General features: G+C 38.5%; 1 protein-coding gene across 2 annotated transcripts in view; it reads left to right on the top strand.

The window, feature by feature from the left end:
• Positions 1–447: 447 nt before the first annotated feature.
• Positions 448–22,333, top strand: part of SLC5A1 (solute carrier family 5 member 1) — a 50,610-nt gene continuing 28,724 nt past the window's right edge. Inside the window, exons 1-2 of one of the 2 annotated variants that reach the window (XM_048064101.2) lie at positions 448–463; positions 19,830–19,957. Coding sequence is in view for 1 of the 2 variants with exons in the window: in XM_013173641.3 (XP_013029095.1) it covers positions 21,460–21,546 (87 nt within the window). In the remaining variant the exon portion in view is untranslated. Of the gene's footprint in view, positions 464–19,829; positions 19,958–21,178; positions 21,547–22,333 lie in introns of those variants that run through there. The other variant, XM_013173641.3, reaches the window with a different exon arrangement.

The raw sequence follows: 22,333 nt of genomic DNA, 5'->3' as shown, positions 1-22,333 counted from the left end.
ATTTGGTCTGTGTGATTCTGCTCACCTATTTCTACCGTTGAATGTTACTGTGAACATCAAGACACAATAAAATGGGAAAAAACCTACCTTGTCCAGTGCTTCTGTGTAGTATGGGTTCCCACCTGTCATTGCTGTTTGCTTTTTCCTATTCGGTTTCTTTTGTTTCTGTGATGAACAGCCCAGCCCAGCTGTTATCCCGGCAGATGTCAGAGGTGCACTAGCAGTGAACGTTACATCTCTAAGCTTGCTTCATCTGCCCCAGGCTCTGTTTCTCTAAAGGGCAAGCTATAATTTGTTTTCCACTTCTTTCCTGCCTTTACCAACTTTTGTTTCATCATTGTTAAAATATATCTGCTTTTTGTTTTTGTTTTTAGTAATTGCAGGAGTTCCAGGAAATATCCAATGCAAAAGGTGAAGCAGAAGTTAAATAAAAAGTAGGAGCAGCCATTAGAGATGAAGAAAGGTATGCAAGAACAAGTTTGTTAGCCCTCATTGAGTGCACAGAACAATGTGTAAGCATGTGTGTGTGGCTGATGATGTTTCATGTAAGGATGTGGGAATGTAAGTAGTGGTAACCATGTGTCTTAAGTCTGTGCATGTGATGTGTAGATCAGTAGCTCTGGAAGAGTGTTGTGTATGTGTATAAACACACATATAATTGCTCTGTGGATAAGCTTTTACAAAAACAACTTCTCAAGACTTACTGCAATTTGAATGAATTACATATCGAAGGTATATTAGACAAAATCTGCATGGGTAAGAGTGATTGTCCCCACACAGTGGAGTCTGTGCTCTCAGTACCTGTGCAGATGCTCCGGAGTTCACTAGAAACTGTGCTTACAAGCTTGCCATTAGTTAGCCAGAAAATGGGTCATTCTCTGTTGCTCCTGTGTTTTAAGATCCTCAAGTTGAAAATTCTAATTTGGGTTAACTTCCAATTACTGCAGAGCTGAAAATAAGAGTTCTATCAAAGAAGATACAGAGTGCTGGTAGCAGGCCAGATATCAGGACTGAGAAATTTTGGAGTTCTGAAATCCTGACTGAAAGCCAGGGCTCCTGAAGTGTTGGGAGGAGGCTGGGATTGAGGTAGCAGCTAGGTTTTGGCAAAACTGGCTGACGAGTAGGGGAGAGAGAATATAATTTTATAACTGCATTGGGGGGGGGGGGTACAGAAAGCAGAATTTTCAGGCTTAGTTATGGGGGAAAACAAGGGAGTGGCAAAGTGGCAACAGGGATTTTTTGATGTTTGGGGTGAAGTAGTAAAGACCTTTTATTAGAGTTTAATTTTGTATTCCTTTCCTCATACTTTGAAAGTACTATTTGTATAAATGTATATTTGCTCAGTGTACTGCAAAAAGTAATCTCAACCTCTCTGCCAAAGTAACTAAAAGGAAATCGTGTTTCACATCTGTATCTAGGTAGGGCTGCAGGAAACAAGTTATAAGAGATCAGATGGTAATGAGATAAAACAGATAATGGAGGTGGAAAGCAGCAGTCAGTGTAGAGAGGTTCATAACAGGCAGGTGAGAGACATGAATAATCACTAGCCAGTGTTTGACCTGTGTGTAAATTCTTAAATTATAACTTGATAAGTGTTTAGTTAATCAACATACAATGGTGGTGTTTGGAAATCAGGTCTCTTTGTCCATTTTGAGCTAAGGGACTTGCATCACTGTGAAATGTGGGTCAGTAATCATGCAACTTTCCTGGACTCTAATGGACTAGAACGGTTTTATGGTTGCTAGAATTAGGATACTGTTGAATCTGATATTGAAGTGATATTTAATTTCTGCCATTAATGGACACTGGTGTTACTTTTCCTGTTAAATGAGCTTCAGAATGGACCATGAACTTGAGTTTGTTTCATTTTAGCACTATACCAAACAACATGAAATTATTATATGTAAATACATTGTAAACATTTACATTGGGGTCATATTTTCTGTTAAAATATAAGAAAAATTAAGAACTTTGAGTCTTTTTAACTGTCAGAGAGCTCATGAAAAGGTTGGTGGAGCTTATATCTCTCTAAATTTTGCCTGGAATCGGCAGTCAGATTCATGATTCATTATCCATCTGTCTGTCTCTCATCTTTCAACATGAGTTTTTTGTAAATATTTAAATAGTAATTGTATGCTGTGATATAGCAATACTAGAGACTACATACTGATAAAGAATTACAGATCTGTTTTCTACCACTGTCAGCCAGCTGGGATATCTGTATGTTAAAATCCTGTGTGTAGCAGGGGGAGGCACCATGCAGTGCTGCAGGAATGACAATCCCACGAGCAACATGATCTCAGCTTTTGCTGGCCAATGCTTCCATCTACTGGAGATCTGTGTTCTCACAATATTCACTCTGTGCTGTATTCTGAGATCCAGTCTTGATAGTTAAAATCCCCCAAATATTTATCATGTATAAATTACAGTATGTAATAAAAATAGTTCCTCTTGTGATATTAAGTAGCTAGCACAAAATGCTTTTACATGCTCTTTACATTTGAAAGATGTGTAATTGTCTACCTATCTTGAATCAAAACTGTGGTTTTTTTTTTTTTTTTTTTCCTGAAATGCAGCATTTAAGACAGTAGTAATATAAATAAAGGTAGAAAATTTAAAACTACCTTGCTGGTTGGGTAGTTATGTGATTTGACATGAAATACAGTATTTTCAGGAGGAGACTTCAGAGCCTGCAGGATTGCCCCTTTACGCTTTATGAGCAAACAGGATTGGGGTCGATGTCCATTGAAAGATGAAGTATTTTAGTATCAAGACTGGAAAAGTAGACTCAGTATTACTTATGCTGCTACAGTATATCAGAGTTTGCCTGTGCTTCATAAGGGTCACTGCAGGAGGCAATTGACACTGCTGTAATCAGTACTGATTTGCCTTTTAGGGGAATGAAAGACTTTTTCTTCTGGTGGCTGAAAAGAAACACCACAAATAGTGCATTTTGGTTTTCTTGTTAGCATCTCCCTGATTCTTTAAGAACCTTGAAGTGTCTGATAAGAAAATTTAGGAATAAACTAGTTTCTAGAGGAACTTACCTGTAACGCAGCTGATAACACTTCCCAGCCTGCCTTTCTCTGTGTGATTCTTCTCATTCCTCCCTGCAAATCCACTGGTTTGTTGAAAGACCAGCATGGAATTATTATCCCTTTGATATTTATTATTCATATCAGGCTTTGTACAAATAAGAACACTGTAAAATGTACAGAGAATAAATAGTTTTGGTTCTGTGTTACTGTTATTTATGACAGCGTTGTTAAAAGTAATAATATCAGAACACCTTTGGACTTGATACAGTACTGTTACAAATCACAGAATCACAGAATGGCTTGGGTTTGAAGGGACCTTAATGGGATCTAGTTCCAGCCCCCTGCCATGGGCACGATGCCTCCCCCCACAACAGGTGTCCCAAAGCCCTGTCCAGCCTGGCCTTGGGCACCTCCAGGGATGGGGCAGCCACAGCTTCTCTGGGCAGCCTGTTGCAGAGCCTCACCACCCTAACAGTAAAGAATTTTCTCCTAATATCTAATCTAAATCTGCCCTTTTAGTTACCTCTCGTGCTATCATTACACTAAATATAACATTTTTATATGTAAATTATACACAAAATTTACAAGTTTATATGCACTAGATAAATTTCATAGGATTGTATATAAACTATATCAGTGTGTATACAGCATAATCACATGATGATAACATACAAAGTTACAAATATAAATAAATGGTCATTAGCACAGTGCCTCTATAAAAAGGATGTAATGTCAGTGCACCTTGCCCCACCTACATGCAATCTATGCAGTTCTGTGCCCTTTGGGATCATTATTACAGTGAGATAATTATCTTCATTTGTTCACGTGAAATCTTGATGTGCTCCCCATGTTGGCCTTCAGTAATTAACTTTGTAGAATACATCAGCTTTTGAATTTAACATTACCTTTAAGCTTCTTGAAATACCTGTGCTTGATAAGGTGTTACATTGTTCACGTGTTTAACTTCATTATGCAGTAGCCAGGAGGCAGGGAGTTGGAAAGATGTGCCAAAGCACAGGAATAGCTTTTTAGGGATTAAAATATATGCTGTGTTCTATAACATTTTTTAAAATGACTAGAATGGTAGGAAGTATAGACTTTAGATTTGCATTGGTTGTTCTTCCACTGTTAAGGAAAAAATAGTTCAAGATGTATTCCACTCCGTGTTTTATTTGTAAACTGATCCTATGTGGGGATGTTTCTGTGCTTTTGTAAAAGTAAACAGCTCCAGATTTCTAGGTAGCATATATTCTGACCTAAGTATTGAGAATGTGGGGGAAATGAGTCTGTAAATGGTAGGAACACTATAGCCTGTGTCCGAAGTGGATAATTCATGTGGACAAAGAACTACTGTTCACCTTAGCAGCCATCAGAAGCTGAGTAGAAATAACTGAGCTGAATATGCAATTAAAGAGATTATGTGGAGCCCAGAGGCAGAAATGTAAATGTTTTTAGTTTTCCTTTTGTTGTTAGTTCATTTGTAGGAGCAGCACTTTCAGAAGCTGCCATTCGTAGTCATTTAAAATAAGAAGCATTTTCTTGGAGGTGAAAAAGAAACCAAACTGAAGCAAAAAACCCCACTTGACAGTCCATCGTATACCCACAATATACAGGCACCTAGAGATGGAAGGAATTCTTTTCTCTGAGTAATCATGCGGGAGCACATTCCACTGCTGATGTACGTGCTTTCGTCCTAGGGGTGTTCTGACTATCAATATCTTTATGGCTTACATGCTATCTAGAGCTTTACCAGATTGTGACTTGTGCAGGCAAGTCTGTGCATTATGAACTGAGCTTTAATTAAAAAAAATTCTTTTTACTACCTTTGAACTCAGATGACTCACTGTCAGTGTCAATGGATATATGTGCTCTTGCTGCTTCAGTTTTCTTAGGAAGTTACTAAGAATTTAGTAGTCAAATTGCAACTTATAATGTTCTTTAGGAATTTACTCATAGCGGCCTCAGTTGCCTCATATGTGATGTGGCTGTAACTTTAGACAGTGACATATCTTGGAGAAACTGTATTAAGTTTGCAGTCCTAAGAGGTGAAGAAAACAAAGAGAGGTTGTGATGTATTGATGGACGTGATTCAAATAATAAATCAGGATCAGTTTTTTTTGTGTTTTTTTTTTTTTTTTTTTTGAACCAGCTTCCTAGTGGGTAAAGAATATGAATACAGGCTTGTTGCACCACAGTTTTCTGTGACAAAATCACAAAAACTCATAAGAAATTTTTCACTGGATAAATTAACAGGCAGAAGATGTTTCAAGGTACTTTTTTCCCTGAAGAACTTATTTGTGCAATCATAAGCACAGTAAGATGCTCCTTAAATTGGAAGATAATATTAGTTATTTCAGAGGAAGAAAAGTGTGTATGTACAGGAAGAAGTAAGGGCAGTTATTGATCTGAGCCGTTGAGTCATATGGAAATCAATTTACTTTTCAGTTCCTGGAAACTGAGCATTGCAGCTGGTTATTTATTGTTGTGTTGTATGCTTTCTACCTGTGTCACTGATGGAACAGCGAGCGCTTCTGTTCTGAAGTAGAAAGATCCTACAAATTGGCTGCTCTGTTAAACAGGGAATGGTGATTTCTTTCAAATGGCTGAATGGTGCAATGACAGCAACATTCACTGGTGAAACTTTGTGACTGATGCATCATTTTGCAAGCTTTACGGAAGTTGCTGCCTTTCATCACTTTCATGATGCTCTGTTGTATGATGTCAGTGCTGGTTTTGAATATAACTCTATTAAATCTTGTCAAGTGGCAAGCAGATGTGAATTCATTTTCATGTTCTTGATGTCCAGTTATACTCAACTTAGCACAACAACAGTTGGGAAGTCCTGGTTACAGTGGTCAATCCTGGTGTGCTCTGACTGAACAAGCAAGAGAAATGAAATAGGGTTATCTGTTTATACAAGCTTGTCTGTTTTAACAGTTTTGCTATTTTTTCCCCTATATCAGCTGTAGTGGTTGCATACATATCTTATTTACTCATTTCTCTTCTGTTCAATAAGGTTTGTAGAGAGATCTTTCACGCCAATTGTTCCATTGTATGTTTTGGTGCTACTTCCACCTTCTTTTCTTCTCCCTATCTATTAGATCTTGTTTCCATGTGTTTATTAATCCTTTCACTGTGTTTCTCGTGTTCAAAAGGAACAATAGAGAACTCTTTCTGTGTTTGGAATTATTTCTTCCTGAAGGTTTTGATTGCTTTGGGTAAACAAGCCAAATGGACAAACACCAATTGTAACAATGGAAAGAGGGGAGAGGGGTTTCCTGGAACATAAACCACCTCCCCTTCACCCCCCTAAAAAAGGACATGGTGGAGAAAGAAAGGACCTATGGTGTCCTCTCAGGAACACTCCAGACCTGTCAGTGGGATGTGTTCAGCATCATTCCGAGAACCTCTGTTGCTATCTGCAGTGTTATAGCACCAAAACTAACTCCCAAGCCAGGAAATGAAGTTTCTTTTTATTTTATTGAGTCTCTCCAGGTGTGTGAGTGAATGTCTCTAGAACTGTGTCGGTGTTTCCTTCCTCATGTTGTAGATTTTGGAGCATTTTGTAGCACTGAAAATTTCATGTTTGCTTTTGAAGCTCTAGAGATGACACTTGAAGAATAAACCCGACTCTTATGTCACCATGCAGCAGATCATTAGCACCAATCTGTTTCTCTCTTCTGTCCCTGGCTCCACAGATAGTCTCAGTGGCACAGGAGTCTATGCTGACTGGTAAATCATACGTAACTTCACCTTAGTTAATAAGGTCTTGTTACGTGTGTCTGAATCCACAGTGAAAATGTAAAAAGTAGAAGCTAACTCTAATCCTACAGAGCTCTCTTTCCTCTCATTTCTGGTACTGCTGCCAATGAATGACAAAATGGGGTACAGTTTTCAGTAGCCTCCCTTAACTTTGAGCACTGTAGATTACTTGTCTATAAATATTTCAAGGTAGTTATGGATCATGTGGTTATACTCTTCACTAGTTACGTTAGACACTCTGTGAGTGACTGTCTCAGAATATAAACAAATTAATTTTCTGGCATTTTGTATTAGAGTTTCAGAATCCTGCCACCTTTTGTCTGTTGCTGTTTTTATAGTGTTACGAAGATTAGAGTCAGTCAAGATTTACGTGGTGTTAATTAGATTACTTATTTCCAGGGACACAACAAAAAATGTGAGCTTTTCAACGTAATTTCCCACCTTCAGTCCCCGCTAAAGATTGGTGTCGACACTAAGTTTTTATGCTGGTTTTTCCTTCTTTATAATTGCAAGCTAAGTTTTCTGGGAAGGTGGACAGTTCTTTCATGCTTGTTTCTTTCCAAGTGTATGCCTTGTTTTGCAGACATTTTATTTTTATATATACATATATATATATATTTGTGTGTGTGTAGTGAACAAACAGAAATTGTTTGAAGACCACTTAAAGTGAACATTTGCAAGGCAAACTGTTTGTAGAATGAACTTTTTGAAAAAGTTTGTAGCTTTTCTGGAATGCATGTGAAAGTCAGAAAGTACTGCATTGTATATGATGATAAAGTGGAGTTCCCTGCCTTTCGCTTTCTTCTGATTTAGTTGAAAGTACTAGAAAGATATGAAGTCCTTGCCCAATCAGTGAAGCGATTGGTTTATCAGTATTTTGTAAACAATGCATGCAATGAGTGAGTAATTTCTGGTGAGTGCCTGATAAAGAGGTAGGCATCCACATCCCTTCATGACCAAGAACTTTCAACTCCCATCACTAAAACTATCCCACTTCAAGTCTCCCTGAGGCTGTAAAGTCCTGCAAAATGAGTTTTCTCCTCTCTGCCAGGATTGGTACCACCTACAGTGGGTTTGAGACCATTCGTGGGGCGGAAGGAGAAAGCAGTAGTTGATTATATATTGGAGTAGAGGACTGCTTTTTAGAATAAAGAAGTGATTGTCTTTTCCAGTATTGATTGCACAAGAAGGATGTGGACAATTTTAATAAGAAATCTGTAATGCCGTATTTTTTTGATGAAGAGGAAAATCTGAAAATGTGTGCAATTACCACTTCAAAATAATGTTATGAGATAATTCAAAATCTTACCAGAAATTAGCAGAATTAGCAGAATTTTCTGGCCCTATAAACTCCCAGTCCATTTTTTTTCTTTTTTTTTCTTTTCAGATTTGCAAGGGGAGGTTTTATATTTGTTGTGAAATAGGATGTTAGATGCACTTAAGAGAGGCAACTTAGTGATCTCTGCTGGCTTCAGACATGTGAGTTAGTTATGCCCATGCATATTCATCAGAAGAGTGATTTTTCTTCGGTATGGTTTATGTAGTTTTACATATGCTTTGTCATGGATGTGGGATACCCTCTTGTGATCTTTAGATTTGCCAAAGCATGTTGAAAGTTCTGAAAGAAAGAGACTGCAGCCTGTTTCCTACAACACATTGTTCTGTAGAAAAATATGAAGCAAAATCAGCAGCTTGTTTTTTCTCTGATTTCTTCAAGGTAAAGCAAAGTGCAGACTTACTGGCTAAACTTAATTCCAGGACTGTAATCCTGTTTTTTTTTTCATTTTAGGATATTTGGGTGGACAACCAGGAACTTAATGGAATCACAGTGATGTAAAATAAGTGAGGTTAGTCACACAATGTTTCCTTTTGATGGAAGAAAGACCAATCACTGACTTATGTGCAGTGTGAACCTTGCAGATTCTAAAAGCAGGAGACTGCAGTTTGAGCAATTTTATAAACACTAGGGAAGGCTCTCAGTCTTCTGCCAAATTACCGTTGTGGTCCTTGCATTGTCAAAGGGTAATTCATAATGTTTTAGAAACCTTGTCAGCTGGGATCTCTGGCATAGCCCTGTACACAGCACACATGCAAACCTTATTAAAAAGCACATGATGTGTTTGTTGCCAGGGAAACATAAGCCATTAAGCTCTAGAAGCATAATTCATAAGAAACAAATATTAGCTATTAACATCTACTTTCTCCATTAGTGCCATGAAACCTATATGAAATAGCCTTGCAGTCTCCTAGCTAATGGAAATGACATAACTGGAGAATGAGAAGGTGAAATGAGAAGTTATAATTCACTGAGCTCTAAGTATGGACAGAGTAATGAAAATGTGGGACTGGGCATGTTTTCTTCTCTCATGTTGATAATCCATTGAGCACCTGGTTATCCTGCTCATGTTATTGAATATTATGACTCACATTGAAAGCAAGCCTTTGCCAAGCAAAGAAAGAACAGGTCTACTTTTCCCAGGAGTCTTTCTGGAATATGAAAATAAAAACTAGATGTGGGAAGGAGAATGGGGAAGTATTTTCTATTGTTTTAAGTTTTAATACTAAAATCATTTTAAATTTGACTTATGGATTTAGTATCCCCTTTAATATGTAATATCCATTTTCTATTCCATTATAATTAGTTAACACAATGTGGTTATAGCTTTTCTTAATGTTTGTCTTTTGGTCAATCTCAATTTGATCTTAAAGTCTAGAAGCTGGTTTCTTCCTCTTCATCTTTCTCTTTCTGGTAATTATATTGGATTAATTACTTTTTTAATATTCTGCAAAGCACATGATAACTTTTTGTGAAGAATTCATTGTAGCCACGCAGGCACTCTGTGGCAAACTTCCACTGTGCTTGTGTTCTGAGAAATATTTCTAGCAAAAAATGAGGAGGGGAGTGAATCTGGCTTAATTTTTGACTGGTCTAAACAGTTGCCACTCCTGAAATGCCATCCAGGACCATGGATAGTCAGGACCCCAAAGCTGGCTTGTGTTACTGATATGTTGTGGCTACCTTTGTTCAGCTTGAAGATCAGGAATTCAAAGTCATTACTGCCCTTTACTCTCAGCTGTCCCATTGATTTCAAACCATCCTTTATGTATTTGAGAGGAGAATTAACATTGTCTGGGGAAAAAAAAAGTGTTGATTTTACCATATTGGGGTAAAGCTAGCAAAAAAACGGGATTTGTAACCTCAGGCTCCAAGTCATCTAGAGTTTAATACAATAAATCAACTATAGTCAATTGAAGTACATAGTTAGATTTGCTCAGACTTTATTCAGGCACCATACCTGTGGCTCCAAAGAGAGGTCTATATGAGAACTGAACAAATAGTGACTAGGTGCTTCCAGACTTTGCCCCCACAGCTCTAATGTAGTTTCAGTTAGCTCGCATGCAGTTTCTGTTCAGATAAGTCACAATGAAATAGTAGCACTGGAGCATACTCTGCTTTCTCCTGGGTTTTATGGGACTTTGCCTGATAGCAACTTCAAGGATTTGGCAGTGAGTGAATATTAAGAAATGAGCATATGACACTGATGACTTTTTTTAGTGGCGTAATTGTGAGAATCTGCGTCAAAACTCTGGTTTGTGAGCCTTTGACAACCTATGTGAATGCAGGGATAAACCTGCAAAACAGCCTTGTGTAGCAGGGTGGTCTTTGAAGAACAGGAAACACTGTATCAGAGATCTCCAGATAACATAATTTAGCTTGAAATGGGCCTCCAGAGATCATGAAGGACAGGTTGAACTTTGAAGTTAGATCAGATTGCTCAGGGCCTTGTCCAATCAGCTGTTGGAAAATCTTCAAGAATAGAGATTTCTCAGTCTTTTTAGGCAACCTGTTTCAGGGCTTAACCACTCACACTGATTGCTTTTTCCATGTTTATTAAGTCATAACTTCTCCTGCTGCAATCTGTGACCATCATATCTTGTCCTTTCAGTGTGTACCTCTGAGAAGAATGGTTCTGTCTTACCTGTAACTGCCCTTTAGATATTTGCTGACAATTCAATTCCCCTCCCAAAGCCTCTCTTCCTGAGGCTAAACAAATTCAGATCCCTCAGCCTTTCCTCATGCATCATGCAGTCCAGGCGCTTAAATATTTCAGTGACCTTTCACTGTACTCTCTCAATATATCAGCATCGCTTTGGTGCTGAAAGGTCCCAGACTGGACGCAGTGTTCAAGGTGCTGCCTCACAAGTATAAAGCAGGGTTTGCTTCCATCGGTCTGCTAGCTGTGCTCTCGCTAATGCAACCTTTTATGTCCTTAGCCCTTGCCAAGAAATGTTGCATTTGCCGACTCATATTTAGTTTGGTTTTCACCATTATCCTCTAGCATGTTTTATGGCAATTTTCTCTCCCAGGTGCAGGACTTGTGTTTGCTTGTGCTGAATTTCACAAGGTTCTTGTTGACCCATTCGTGCAGCTGGATGAGGTCTTTCTGAATGGCAGCCCTGACCTCCAGTGTATGAATTGGTCCCTTTAACTTAATGTCATCTGTGAACTTGAAGAAGGTGCATTCCGTTCCATCATCAAGCCCAAGTTACTGATGGTGTTAAACAATATTGACCCTGATACAACCTGTAACCAGCTTAGACTTTGAACTATTGGCCTTTGAGCCTAATGGTGCAGCCAGTTTTTTTTCACCTACCCTTTCGCTCACTCATCCAGTCCATACAGCCCCAATTTGGTTACAATAATGGCAAAAGCCTGCTACTCCGTGTTCACAAAACCAGTTATTTTATTGTAGAAGACAGTTGGATTTATCAGGCATAGTTTTCCCTTGGTAAATCTGCAATAACTGTTCCCAGTCACCCTTTTTTTCCTTGTGCGCCTGGAAGTGGCTTCTGGGAGGATGTGTTCCTCTTCAAATATGCAGAATTCTGAAACTTTCCAGGGGCACAGAGTCAATTTCAGTCGCAGAAATTACTGTTGCAGCAGCAAGTTGGCCAAAGTACTGAGAGGATTGTGCCTTAATATCTGAAGAAAGCATTGTTTGTCTTGTAAGTTGGATCTGTGGGAAGGCTGGATTGCTAGCAGCTCAAGTCTGATGTGGCTCCTACTTATAAACATGATCTCACAGCTGTACATGTCTGACAGCACAGATGTCGTATTTATACTAGCTGATAGCATGGTATACTAAAGGATACACCCAAATGTGCTGCATCTTGATATTCACGAGTGTCCCCCTATGAAATAAAAAATGTGGAAGTTTGTTGAGAAGTTTATTCTTTGAGATTAGTCTCCTCCAAGTTCAACACTGGGCTGCTATAAGGACACTTGTGTTTCACGCGTGCCTGAATACTGTGCCATTTTTGACCTACCATTCCCAAACACCATTTGCCAGGCTGTCGCAAAAAGCAGCATCAAACTGCCTAGGAGCTCACCCATAAGTGGCTCTTTTCCTCTGAAAGCAAGCAACAGAGATGCATGCAGACTCCCTTTGCTGAGAACACAAGTTCCTGCTTATCATGGAATATGCCTAGTGAAAAAAAGACAGACAGATGGGTGGAGAAGGCTGCACAACTGCACCTTTCTTCAGATGCTGACAAGACAAGCAAGTCAAAGTTGAAGGGCTTCAATTTCTCAGTGTATGCAGTGTCTTGGTCTGACTAGAGTGTCCAGAGTACGTGATTTTTCTTCAAATGTAGAGAAACTGAGTGGAAAGAGGATTTTGGAGTGGGAGAGACATTGCTTATGTTATTTGATGATTTGGCAATGTTGGCACTAAGCAGAGAGAAGGGAAACCTTGGAACCTGTGACTGCCATTGTTCTGTTTTCAGGCAGTTTGGGGCTTAAAACCTACTGTTGCAATTTCAGAAGTGACATCAGCCAAGTGGAAGTTTCTTGGCCCATTGATATGAAAGCATGCACAGGTGCTAGTGGGAGGCTTTCTTCATGTAGCTTGCCCCAGCTGGAGAGAATTATCTTTACTGTTGGCTACAGCTTTTCTTGATTCTCACTGACAAGAGAGATACTTTTTCTGTCAAACTACTGGACATTATGGGGTCACTGCTTAGTTTTGACATGGTCTGAGATAACATGTTCAGATTCACTGAAGCATCTGATCATGATGAGAAAAGCCTTTACATGGTAAAAGGAGTCACCCTTCTATTATTGCCAGTTGTTCTGGACTTGAATGAATTATTAACAAGTAGTAAAATAATAGCCACTCTTAATCAGTTGTGTCCTGTGATTGTACAGAACAATTAGTGTTCTCTACCCCTTGTGATCTCTCAGAACAAGGGTATGTAAAAGTACCATTCAAGCCAAGAAAGGTAATTTGTAGTGAATGAACATGTGAAAGTAGCCTCTTATGTTTGGAGACTCAGCTTTTTTAGAGAAAATCCTATTTCTAAATCCTATTTCTAAATTCTAAATCTCTTAGAATTTTTCTAAGTTGCAACATATAAATGAATATAAAAATGAAATATAAATTAATAAAAATGAAATATAAAAATGAATGTTTCTAGATGACAAAAGAATTCCCACAAGCTACAGATGTGTTTTCCAGCACAAAATCTTCACCATATTTTTTACATAAATTTGTGGTTTGCTTATTCTTTAAAGAATTCAGATCAAATTTTATCTGTGAGCACAAATGGAAACTCAAGTTCTTAACTGACCCTTCAGCACTACACCCAGAATGTCCTGGAATGTTAATCTCTCATTCTATCAGTGATCTTTGCCTGATGTTCTTAAAACATTTACACTTCTTTTGCTTAAGCAGATCTTGCTATTCTGGGAGTAATCACTGAGAGGAGATTGTGAGCTTGTACTCGAATGTTATGTAGCCCCTCTGGATGTGTTCTGTTTGGATCGCAATGGAAGCTACATTCTTATCTGGGGTGACTCTAGTACTCAACCTGATCTACACAGGTAGGTCTTAATGTCCTCAGAAAAGTTTCCAGTAAAGCAACATCCTGAAGATATGAAACTTCTTAACTGACAATTAGAAATGTTCCAAATTTAACACACCCTTCTTAAACATAGTGTACTGCACTTTGCAACAGCACCTCAATCACAAGTTCCACACCTGAAATATTGTGAAAGTAAAGACTAGTTTAAAGCTAACAAACATATTGCTGTAAGCATATGTAGAGAACCTCTCATCAGTACGTCACTTCCTTGCCCAGTTACCAGCCAGTTCACATCAACAAACTTTAGTATGTCCTAGGTTATCATGAATTTACTCAATGATCCTTGTTTCTGATGGATATTCACATATGGGTTTTACATACTGTGTTAGGTGTAGCAAGCTTCTTGGGAATTGGATTACTGACACAAGCGATGATGATGTTAAAAGCATGGTAATTATTGCCACAAGTATAAGTAATAGAATAAGTATCACTGCTGAGTTAGGTGGATTTAGTTACGGCCTCTTCTATGTATTCATTACCAATGATGCTGAGTCCTGAGGTTTCTGGCAGTTAAAGGGGCTGTCAAAGACTATTGAAGGCCATGGGAGTTTTTTTCTTTCAGCAGTGTTGCTTGGGTAATAAGTGAAGTTGATGTGTCTTGATGCTAAAAGCCTTATTATGCTCTTATTGATTTTCCACTTTGTTTTCATCTCTGGCTACAAAGAGCAAAACTTGAAATGTTGAATCCCCATAGAACTAATATGATATCCTAGGGGAAAAACTCTGGGCTTTTAGGAGGAAAAAAAAAAAAGATTTTCAGGAGTCTGTCTCCCCTTCTTTCAGTATTGGCATAATTTTGTATTCTAGATTTCAGCTGCTGTCTGTGCAGTGGATTGAATGAATGAAAATATTACTGTAATGACTATTTTTGGTAAAAACGTTCGATTTTTAATAAATACAAACATCACAGAGCAAGAGCCCAACACTGCTGAAGAGAAAAGGAGAAAGATGTATGGCTAGGTTTTTATTTCTGTTGTGCTGATCCTGGGATGTATGGTTCAGGAATGCATAGAACAGCTTCAGGACATTTGTTCCCTGAGGAAGATTTCTTCTAATGGAGAACATCCATAACTGAGTATCACTTCTATTCTCTGTATTCTGTAGCGGTTTGGGGAATACCTGTTCATCCAGTTAGTCAGGCTTTCTGGGTGTTTTGAGTTGTCAGATAACAGGAAAGATATGGCTTTTGAAGCCAGTGTATTCCTAAATATTTTCCTTCTTGTGCCTGAGCATTCTTTAGGTGGTAATCAGCCCGTGTTCTCTTCCCTTTAACAAAGAAGGCAAGTGTCAATAACCTTGAGAATGCTAATGTCTTATTGACTATTGCCTTTAAGCACTGTTTCAAATTAAAAGCTCTCAGCACAATTTTAACTACGTCTAAAATATCCGCAATCTGTCTACCCTAGGGATTTAGCAGTGCCAAAACTGGAAGAGCAGATTTGTTTTAGCAAGAGTTAGATAGTTTGAAGAGTTTGAATAGTTTGACTGTTACATGCAATCATCAGCTTGTCTGACATTCTAGTTCATCTCTTACAGCAGAATGCAGGGTAGCAAATTTTACATCACCTGTAAAGATGAGGATTTTTTTTATGTGCTGGTATCATCAAACACTCATAAAAATGTAAGTGACCAACTCATGTCTCAGTCAAATTCCCAGAAATACCCACACCCATCATCATTGTCGTCATGCACTGTCTTATATACGCAGCTAAATCCTCACATAAATAAACGTCGTATGTATTGGTATGCACATATACCACAGACAGAAATAATACCTGTTTAGATCTAATATATAAAACTGTTAACCTGGGAGGTCCACAAACTAAAATCCCTTCTAGAAATGTTCTTCCTTCTTCAAAATGATGATTAAAATCTACCCAAAGACTGCATCAGATAGGTCTTACATATTATGGAGGAGATTTAAATGATAAATCCTTTAAATTATGTCAGTTTAATAAATCTTCACATCTGTCTTGGCTGTGAAAACAAGATTATAAAATTTATATATATTGAGGTTGCAGTTTTAGTGACAGAATTTTGTGGTGACTGACAGCAAAGTATCAGAAGGCTTTGTGTGAAGTATTTTGAACAGAACATATATTGCTACCTGAATTTGATTGTTTACCAGACTACCGCTAAACTCAAGATGTCACTTCAATCAGAGATGTAGAGCTAAAATTATCATAGAACGGCTTGGGTTAGAAGGGACCTTAAAAACCATTGAGTTCCAGCCCCCTACCATGGGCAGGGATGCCGCCCGCCACACCACGTTGCTCAAAGCCCCATACAGCCTGGCCTTGAATACCTCCAGGGATGGGGCAGCCACAGCTCCTCTGGGCAGCCTGTGCCAGTGCCTCACCGCCCTAACAGTAAAGAATTTCCTCCTGACATCTAATCTAAATCTGCTCTCTTTTAGTATAAAACCATTTCCCCTTATATAGTTATGATTGGAATAAAAAGAATATGCTAGCAAAAATCTATATTCTGAGTTAATAATCTAAATCAAAGCTTCGAATATTAGCTGAGTGATAACTTTGTCCTAGCCATCAAGTTATTTAACTTGCTTAGCCATAAACCTCTTGTGTCATTCTGGATTATAGGTTAATATTTTTAATGCTGCTTTCCACAGAACCTTGAAATTGAGAGAAAACGTTTGTCCTCTTTTTTCTGCTCAAGATTCTGTCAGAACTCAGTCTGACCAAAAGATGTCTGCACATCTTACTGTTTCCTGTTTTTGATAATCTTTTGCTGTTTAAGCAATCAGTTGGTTTGTTGCAAATATGAATACTATGTCTTTCAGTTCAAATTCCTAAAAGAATGTTTCTTCTGGGTTCTCTCCTACTATGTTTTCTGTTTTTACCAATTTTCCAGAACCTTCATGATGTATTTCGTACAGTGGGAATGTATTAGTCAGATTTTTTCCTCATTTAATTTCCTGACCAAACATTGTACAAACAAGCTTAACTGAAGAGTGCTAGAGCGCTAGGAACCCTGTAGAGCAAAGTGATGTAGCTTGACATATATATTTTTGCACACACACACACACAATATATGAGGCTATTACTCTAGTAGATTATAATATTTTTCCTCCCCTTCTTGGATTTCTTTAATCAAATTAACCTGTCAAATACAATAAATAATAACGTATTTGTTATTCCTCAAGGGAAATCAAAGCATATCTGCGAAAGCTGAAGCTATCTGTTGCTCAAGAGTGATTACATTTATTTCAAGCAAAATGGAGTATGAATAACCAGGGTTTTCATTAGGTCACTTGAACAACTGGAGAATGATTTCAGTGGAAAAGGCCTCAACAGCTCATCCCCTGTTCATTTCTTTCCTGCATTTTATGGAATGGAGACATGGTTGTTCCTAAAGCATCTCTGAAACACGAGTGGCAAAAATGTTAATGAGAGTTGTGGTCATGATTGTGCGGGCAGTCTAGATAATTTCTTCTACTCTTTAATTTTAGCTAGAGTAAAAGTAAATCGGCTTGTGTCTCTCAGAAAATGTTGTTTTAGGGGACAAGTAGGAAGCTCCCAAGAAGGATTAACAAGCTTCTAACATAGACCAAATAAGAGGAATTGGATCATGAGAATAATGCATACGTCGTGTTACGCAGTTCCTGAGATAAAAGTCATACTTCTGTTTTATGAGAGTGCTACTCAATTAAGAAGTTGCTTGTGGAGAACAATCTGCCCAGCTGTCACATGGCTAAATCTGGTGACAGCCTGCATTGGTTCTGAGGAGTATTTTTTAATCTGCTAAGGATTTTATTCAAATATAATAGTCCAAAGGGAAATTTGAAATGCATCTTGTGTCAATAACTCTCTTGCATTGGTGGCCTGAATTATAAAAATGAATAAAGCATTGATAAAATAAAAATAAAATCAAGTTAACTTATTTGTTATCTTGTAGGAGGAGTACAGTCCTTGGACTGTTGCTTTGATAACATTGGCAAAGATACCACAGGGCTGGGCATATTTAGTGATCATACAGAGATAATTTAATCACTTGCTGAAGGTCTGACTATATTTACTTCAATTCTCTTGAGCTATCTGCATAAAAATTTATTTTTATGTCCTTTGATATTTCTCCTCAGTAGAGATGCTCAGTAGAAAATTAGTCTAGAAATACCGTTCATTTTATTTTTTCAAAAACCACATTTTTTTCATGTTTCTTGATCTGATCCTCTAAATGAATAGGAATAGAATGACCTTGCTGTCTTTCTGGTATCCTTTTAGCAAGGGAACTATGTTCCTACTGTTAGCTACACCTCACTACTGGAGTTTGAGTCTTTTTTTCCTTGTTAGCATTTCCTCTTTTATGGATTCCACTTTTTTAGTTTCCAACATCTTTGTCATCCTTCTGTGAATAATTCTTCTAATTAGATCCAAATTTTGCTCACTTAAGGAAGATTGCACAAATAGAAAATGGTCTTGTGCATCAAAAAAGCACTAAATAATCCTTCTGTCTCCTGCTCTGCTGTACTGTATTATTAGGACCATCTTAGGAAAACATTGCTGAAAGCAAAATATGATATCATATGCAGTTGTCCACTTGCAAATATGATCTCTTTTCTCACTATGTTTATAGGATGTGGCTGGGAAACCAGCAAAGGAGGAGGAGAGACTTTGCTAACATAGTATGTGACTATTTACAATGCAAATTTTTTATCTGTTTTTGTCCTTTATCAATTGTACAGGCTATCTGATGTATAAACTAGCATTTCAGAGGAGCATCCCCAAAAGAAATCTTCTTGTTTTATAATGAAATTTGGAGGAATGTTAGACAGTTCCTCTGTGGGAGGTAGTTTGCGTACTAATGCATTGTTCTCTTTGTTTGTGGTTTGTTTGTTTTACTATTTGCTTTATCATTTGCCATCATCAGGAGGAAGACTTACATGGGAACTGGAATTCTGACATTGTGATCAGAGGGTGGCAGCTATTTCAAGCCTTTGTGGTACAGTTTTTTGCAAGCAACCCACAAGCAGAACATTTGTTGCCAGTATGGTACTAGACAGAAACAATATTGGTCATGAAAGACACAATAAGTTTTCAGAGGAAGTGACATATGTAACTGTTTGCACAGAGGCAACCTAAGACTTCTATAAATCTATAAATTAATTCCGTTCAGGCTCCATCAGTGATCTGGTATGTGATTTTGAACAATTTACTACATGCTTTCATCCTTTTTTTTTTTTGCTTTCATCCTTTGTCTGTTTTGTCTATTCAGGTAGGAATGGAGATATTCATGATATGCTAGTGTTGTCAGACTCGGTCAGAGGAGAGTAATCATTGTAGACTTGGATCCCTGTGTTATGCTTCTTAGACACATTGTTATTCTTGCTCCAGTTAAAACCTCTCTTAAATGAGTTGGCCTGGCTGACAACAGAGAGTAGAGAAATTTCCACAGTATATCAAATTATTTTGTCATTTTGTCCAGTACTGGAGCCCTGTACTTGACCAGATACTTGGGTATGATGAACACATCCACTGAAGCATGTTGCTAGTCTGAGTGAGAGAAAAAGAAACTGTTGCCTCCTGATGCAAAGGTTGTGCTTCACATCAGGAGGTACACTCATGCTTATCTTCCAAAAGCTTTCATACAAGGCTAGGTTCAGCCTTTTTCAAGTCTGGAAACTTGGCTGACCTTTCAGAGACCATTTATATGCATTCAATTCATGAAGTGATTCATTTAGTACACCAGTAATCTGCTGAGTATAACACTTCTAGGATTCTCTTTGGACTGCAGATATGAGGATGTGGAGACCAGATATTAAGAGCCTTGGCAAAGCTGCCATCTCTTTTTAGTACTCTTGTAGAGAAAGTTTAGTTTATGTTTGTGGCCTTCAGAAAGAAAACAGAATTAAGTTCCACTCTGTGTAATGATGGGAGTTGCATGATTGTTATTTTTTAGACATTTGATCTCTATTACTGTTTCAAGCCTTGGAGTCTTGATATAGCCACACTGGGATCTATGGACAGGAAGCTGTAATGTTTCCTAGCCTTTTTGAGCTCTTTTTTTTGCAGAGGTCTGGATGAGAACACAGGATATGTTACTGTAGATAAGCTCCTGTCTAATATTTTATTTCCTTTACCTCTGTAGATTGAAGCAGAAATGAAATTCCTGAAAATCAAACTTATTAGTTGCAAGGACACATAGGAATCTGGCAATCTTTGTAAAGAAGAGCCATCTACAGCCTATCTTAGGCAAACTGTTTCCTGATAATTAAGGTTAGTAAATAAGTCCTTTTTTTTTTTTTTTTTTTCCTCCTCTGAAATACACAGTAGGGAAGGTTGCAGCTAATGAGAGTTCTGGATGCTCAGCAGCTTCCAGGGTTAATTTTTTTCTTTGTTGGCTTTATAGCTAACATTTCACAGACCTGCAGGACAAACTGAAGAAGGTGTTTTGGGAGAGATGCCTGAACTGTCAGAGTACAGGATTGTTTTATGAGTACTGAAGATCAAACAACAGTAATATTTTAATTTTATTCTTAAAGGAAATGTTACAGCTTCTGAGACTTTGATGCTCTTTATTAGCCACAATTACAGAAGGCTAGTTTACCTGAGAAAAATTTGTTGCCAGCAGATTGCCAGACCTCAATTTCAACTCCTGAGGAAATAAGCACTCCAAGATCAATCAAACCCACTGTGTTTTCTATGTACTGTACTGCTTGTTCTGCTCAGTGTGACTTCAAGTAACATACCACACACTTTAATCCCAAAAGGCAGCTGAGAATGAATACTGATTCTCTAGCAGAGAGTAGGACTTTTGAATGTCCTTAGAGCCCAGAAACGTGCCTGGCACTTGTGGCTATGGTTCTAAATATCCTGGATTTTTCAGATTTCTTCTACCTCAAACAGGCATTGTTTAGGAAAGCTTTCCTATTATGGATTGTGAAGATCTGTCTATAATCAGTGTGTCCCATATCTTGTGACCAGTTATTTTGCTTAGCTTTATTTTGAAGTCAGAGGAACAAATAAAGGGAGAGCAGACCAAAGCAGTGATGAACTTTGAACTTATTTGAATGTGAAGCTGATTAGCTACAATTCAGAGAGCACAAAACCCCAGTCTGAACACCCTGAAATTCAGCACAGGAAGCTCCTGGATCTGAGTCTCGTGGTTCACATGCATCTTTACCTGCATCCATGTGAGAGATAAAAGCAGCTTCAAGTTGTCTCCTTCCCAGAAACACAGGGCTGCTTCTCCCTTGTGTAATCCTGCTGAGTTGAGAGATGACACAGGGTGTCCCAGCTCCTGGACCCCTGGGTTTTCCCCAAGTGCCAAGTCACTCCTCCTCACAGATAATTGTTTACCATCATCATCTAAAAGAACTATGTCTTCCATGACTAGATTTACAGGTACAACCACTTCAAAAAAAAAAAAAAAAGTATTCACAGTGAGGTAAATATGCAGGTTTATTGCAGCCAAGCCACTCCTTTCGGTGCTCATTCCTTCTTAGACATCTGCTCGTTGATGTTAAAACCCTGAGCACCTTTGGCAGGGGGAGTGAACTCTGAAATCTGCAGCACCTGTAGCAGAGGAGCAATATTTGAGAAGGAAGCATTGTCCAGGGAAAAGCAGCAGCTTCAACTTGTGTCCCATGTGAGACAAGTGAATCTGAAGTTATATATTATATAAGACGTAGGGGGATGACAGCAGTTTATCATTAACCTGAACTCTGCAAGAAGCATATAAGGAGAGAAAGAAGAAGAAAGCCAGAGAAGCAGCCAGGATGGAAACCATCATAAAGATCAACAATGCTGCGGACATCTCTGTTATTGTCATCTATTTTTTGGTAGTCCTGGCAGTGGGACTATGGGTAGGTTGGGCTTTTTTTTTTCTTTTTTGTGCTTGATGAGCAGGTAGTTTATAGAGTCCTAGGAAAATGGCTCAGTTAATGGCAAATGTGTAATTGTATAAAGATCTTGGTGCTTAATTGAGATAGTTAATATGGAGATGGTGGGGAAAATGTGGGTATTTACTGGAGAGGGAAGGATGATCTGGAGAGGCATTTATTTAGGTGGATGAATAGAGCTAGTGGAGAAGCAGGGTTTGTGTGGGGAAGGAGCTGAGAGATCGGATCAGTAAAGACCAGGCCAACTAGGGTTGCTGTTAGAAAGCAGGCTAGTAGGGAGTCGAGGGTGTGTAGCGCTGAGGAACACAGGAGACTGCAGTGAGAATTGGCAGTGTGAGGTGATGCTGTAGGAAACAGCGAGAAGTGAGAGTTGTGAGGAGAATAGTGGAGGTGGAGTCACTGTGTGAGGAGGGCAATATGTGTTGATGTCTGTGGTGTGAAACTGCTGCTATGACTGTGTGACAGACCGAGGACCACAGACTGCTCTCAGCAGAGGAGTGAGTTGGGTCAAGGCTGTAGCTGCCATTTGAGAGCAGTATTATTTTCGTGCTATTTTTTTTTTGCCAGCAGGACCTTGACTACAGGGAACAGTGCCATTCAAACTATGAGGAAGGGACAGTTTCAGGGGTCGCAAGAAACGGCGATCACTTTTTGTTTGTGATCTAAGCAGAGCTGTGCCTCTTGCTCCCTCCCAGGCAATGCAGAATATGCTGAGGGCTGCAAGGGAAACGTCAGTGCCTAATCCTAAAAC

This window comes from Anser cygnoides, chromosome 17 (genome assembly GCF_040182565.1).
Source record: "Anser cygnoides isolate HZ-2024a breed goose chromosome 17, Taihu_goose_T2T_genome, whole genome shotgun sequence".
In the NCBI taxonomy this organism is placed as follows: domain Eukaryota; kingdom Metazoa; phylum Chordata; class Aves; order Anseriformes; family Anatidae; genus Anser; species Anser cygnoides.
The sequence above is the reverse complement of the archived record's forward strand: the minus strand, read 5'-3'. Positions and strand labels throughout refer to the sequence as shown.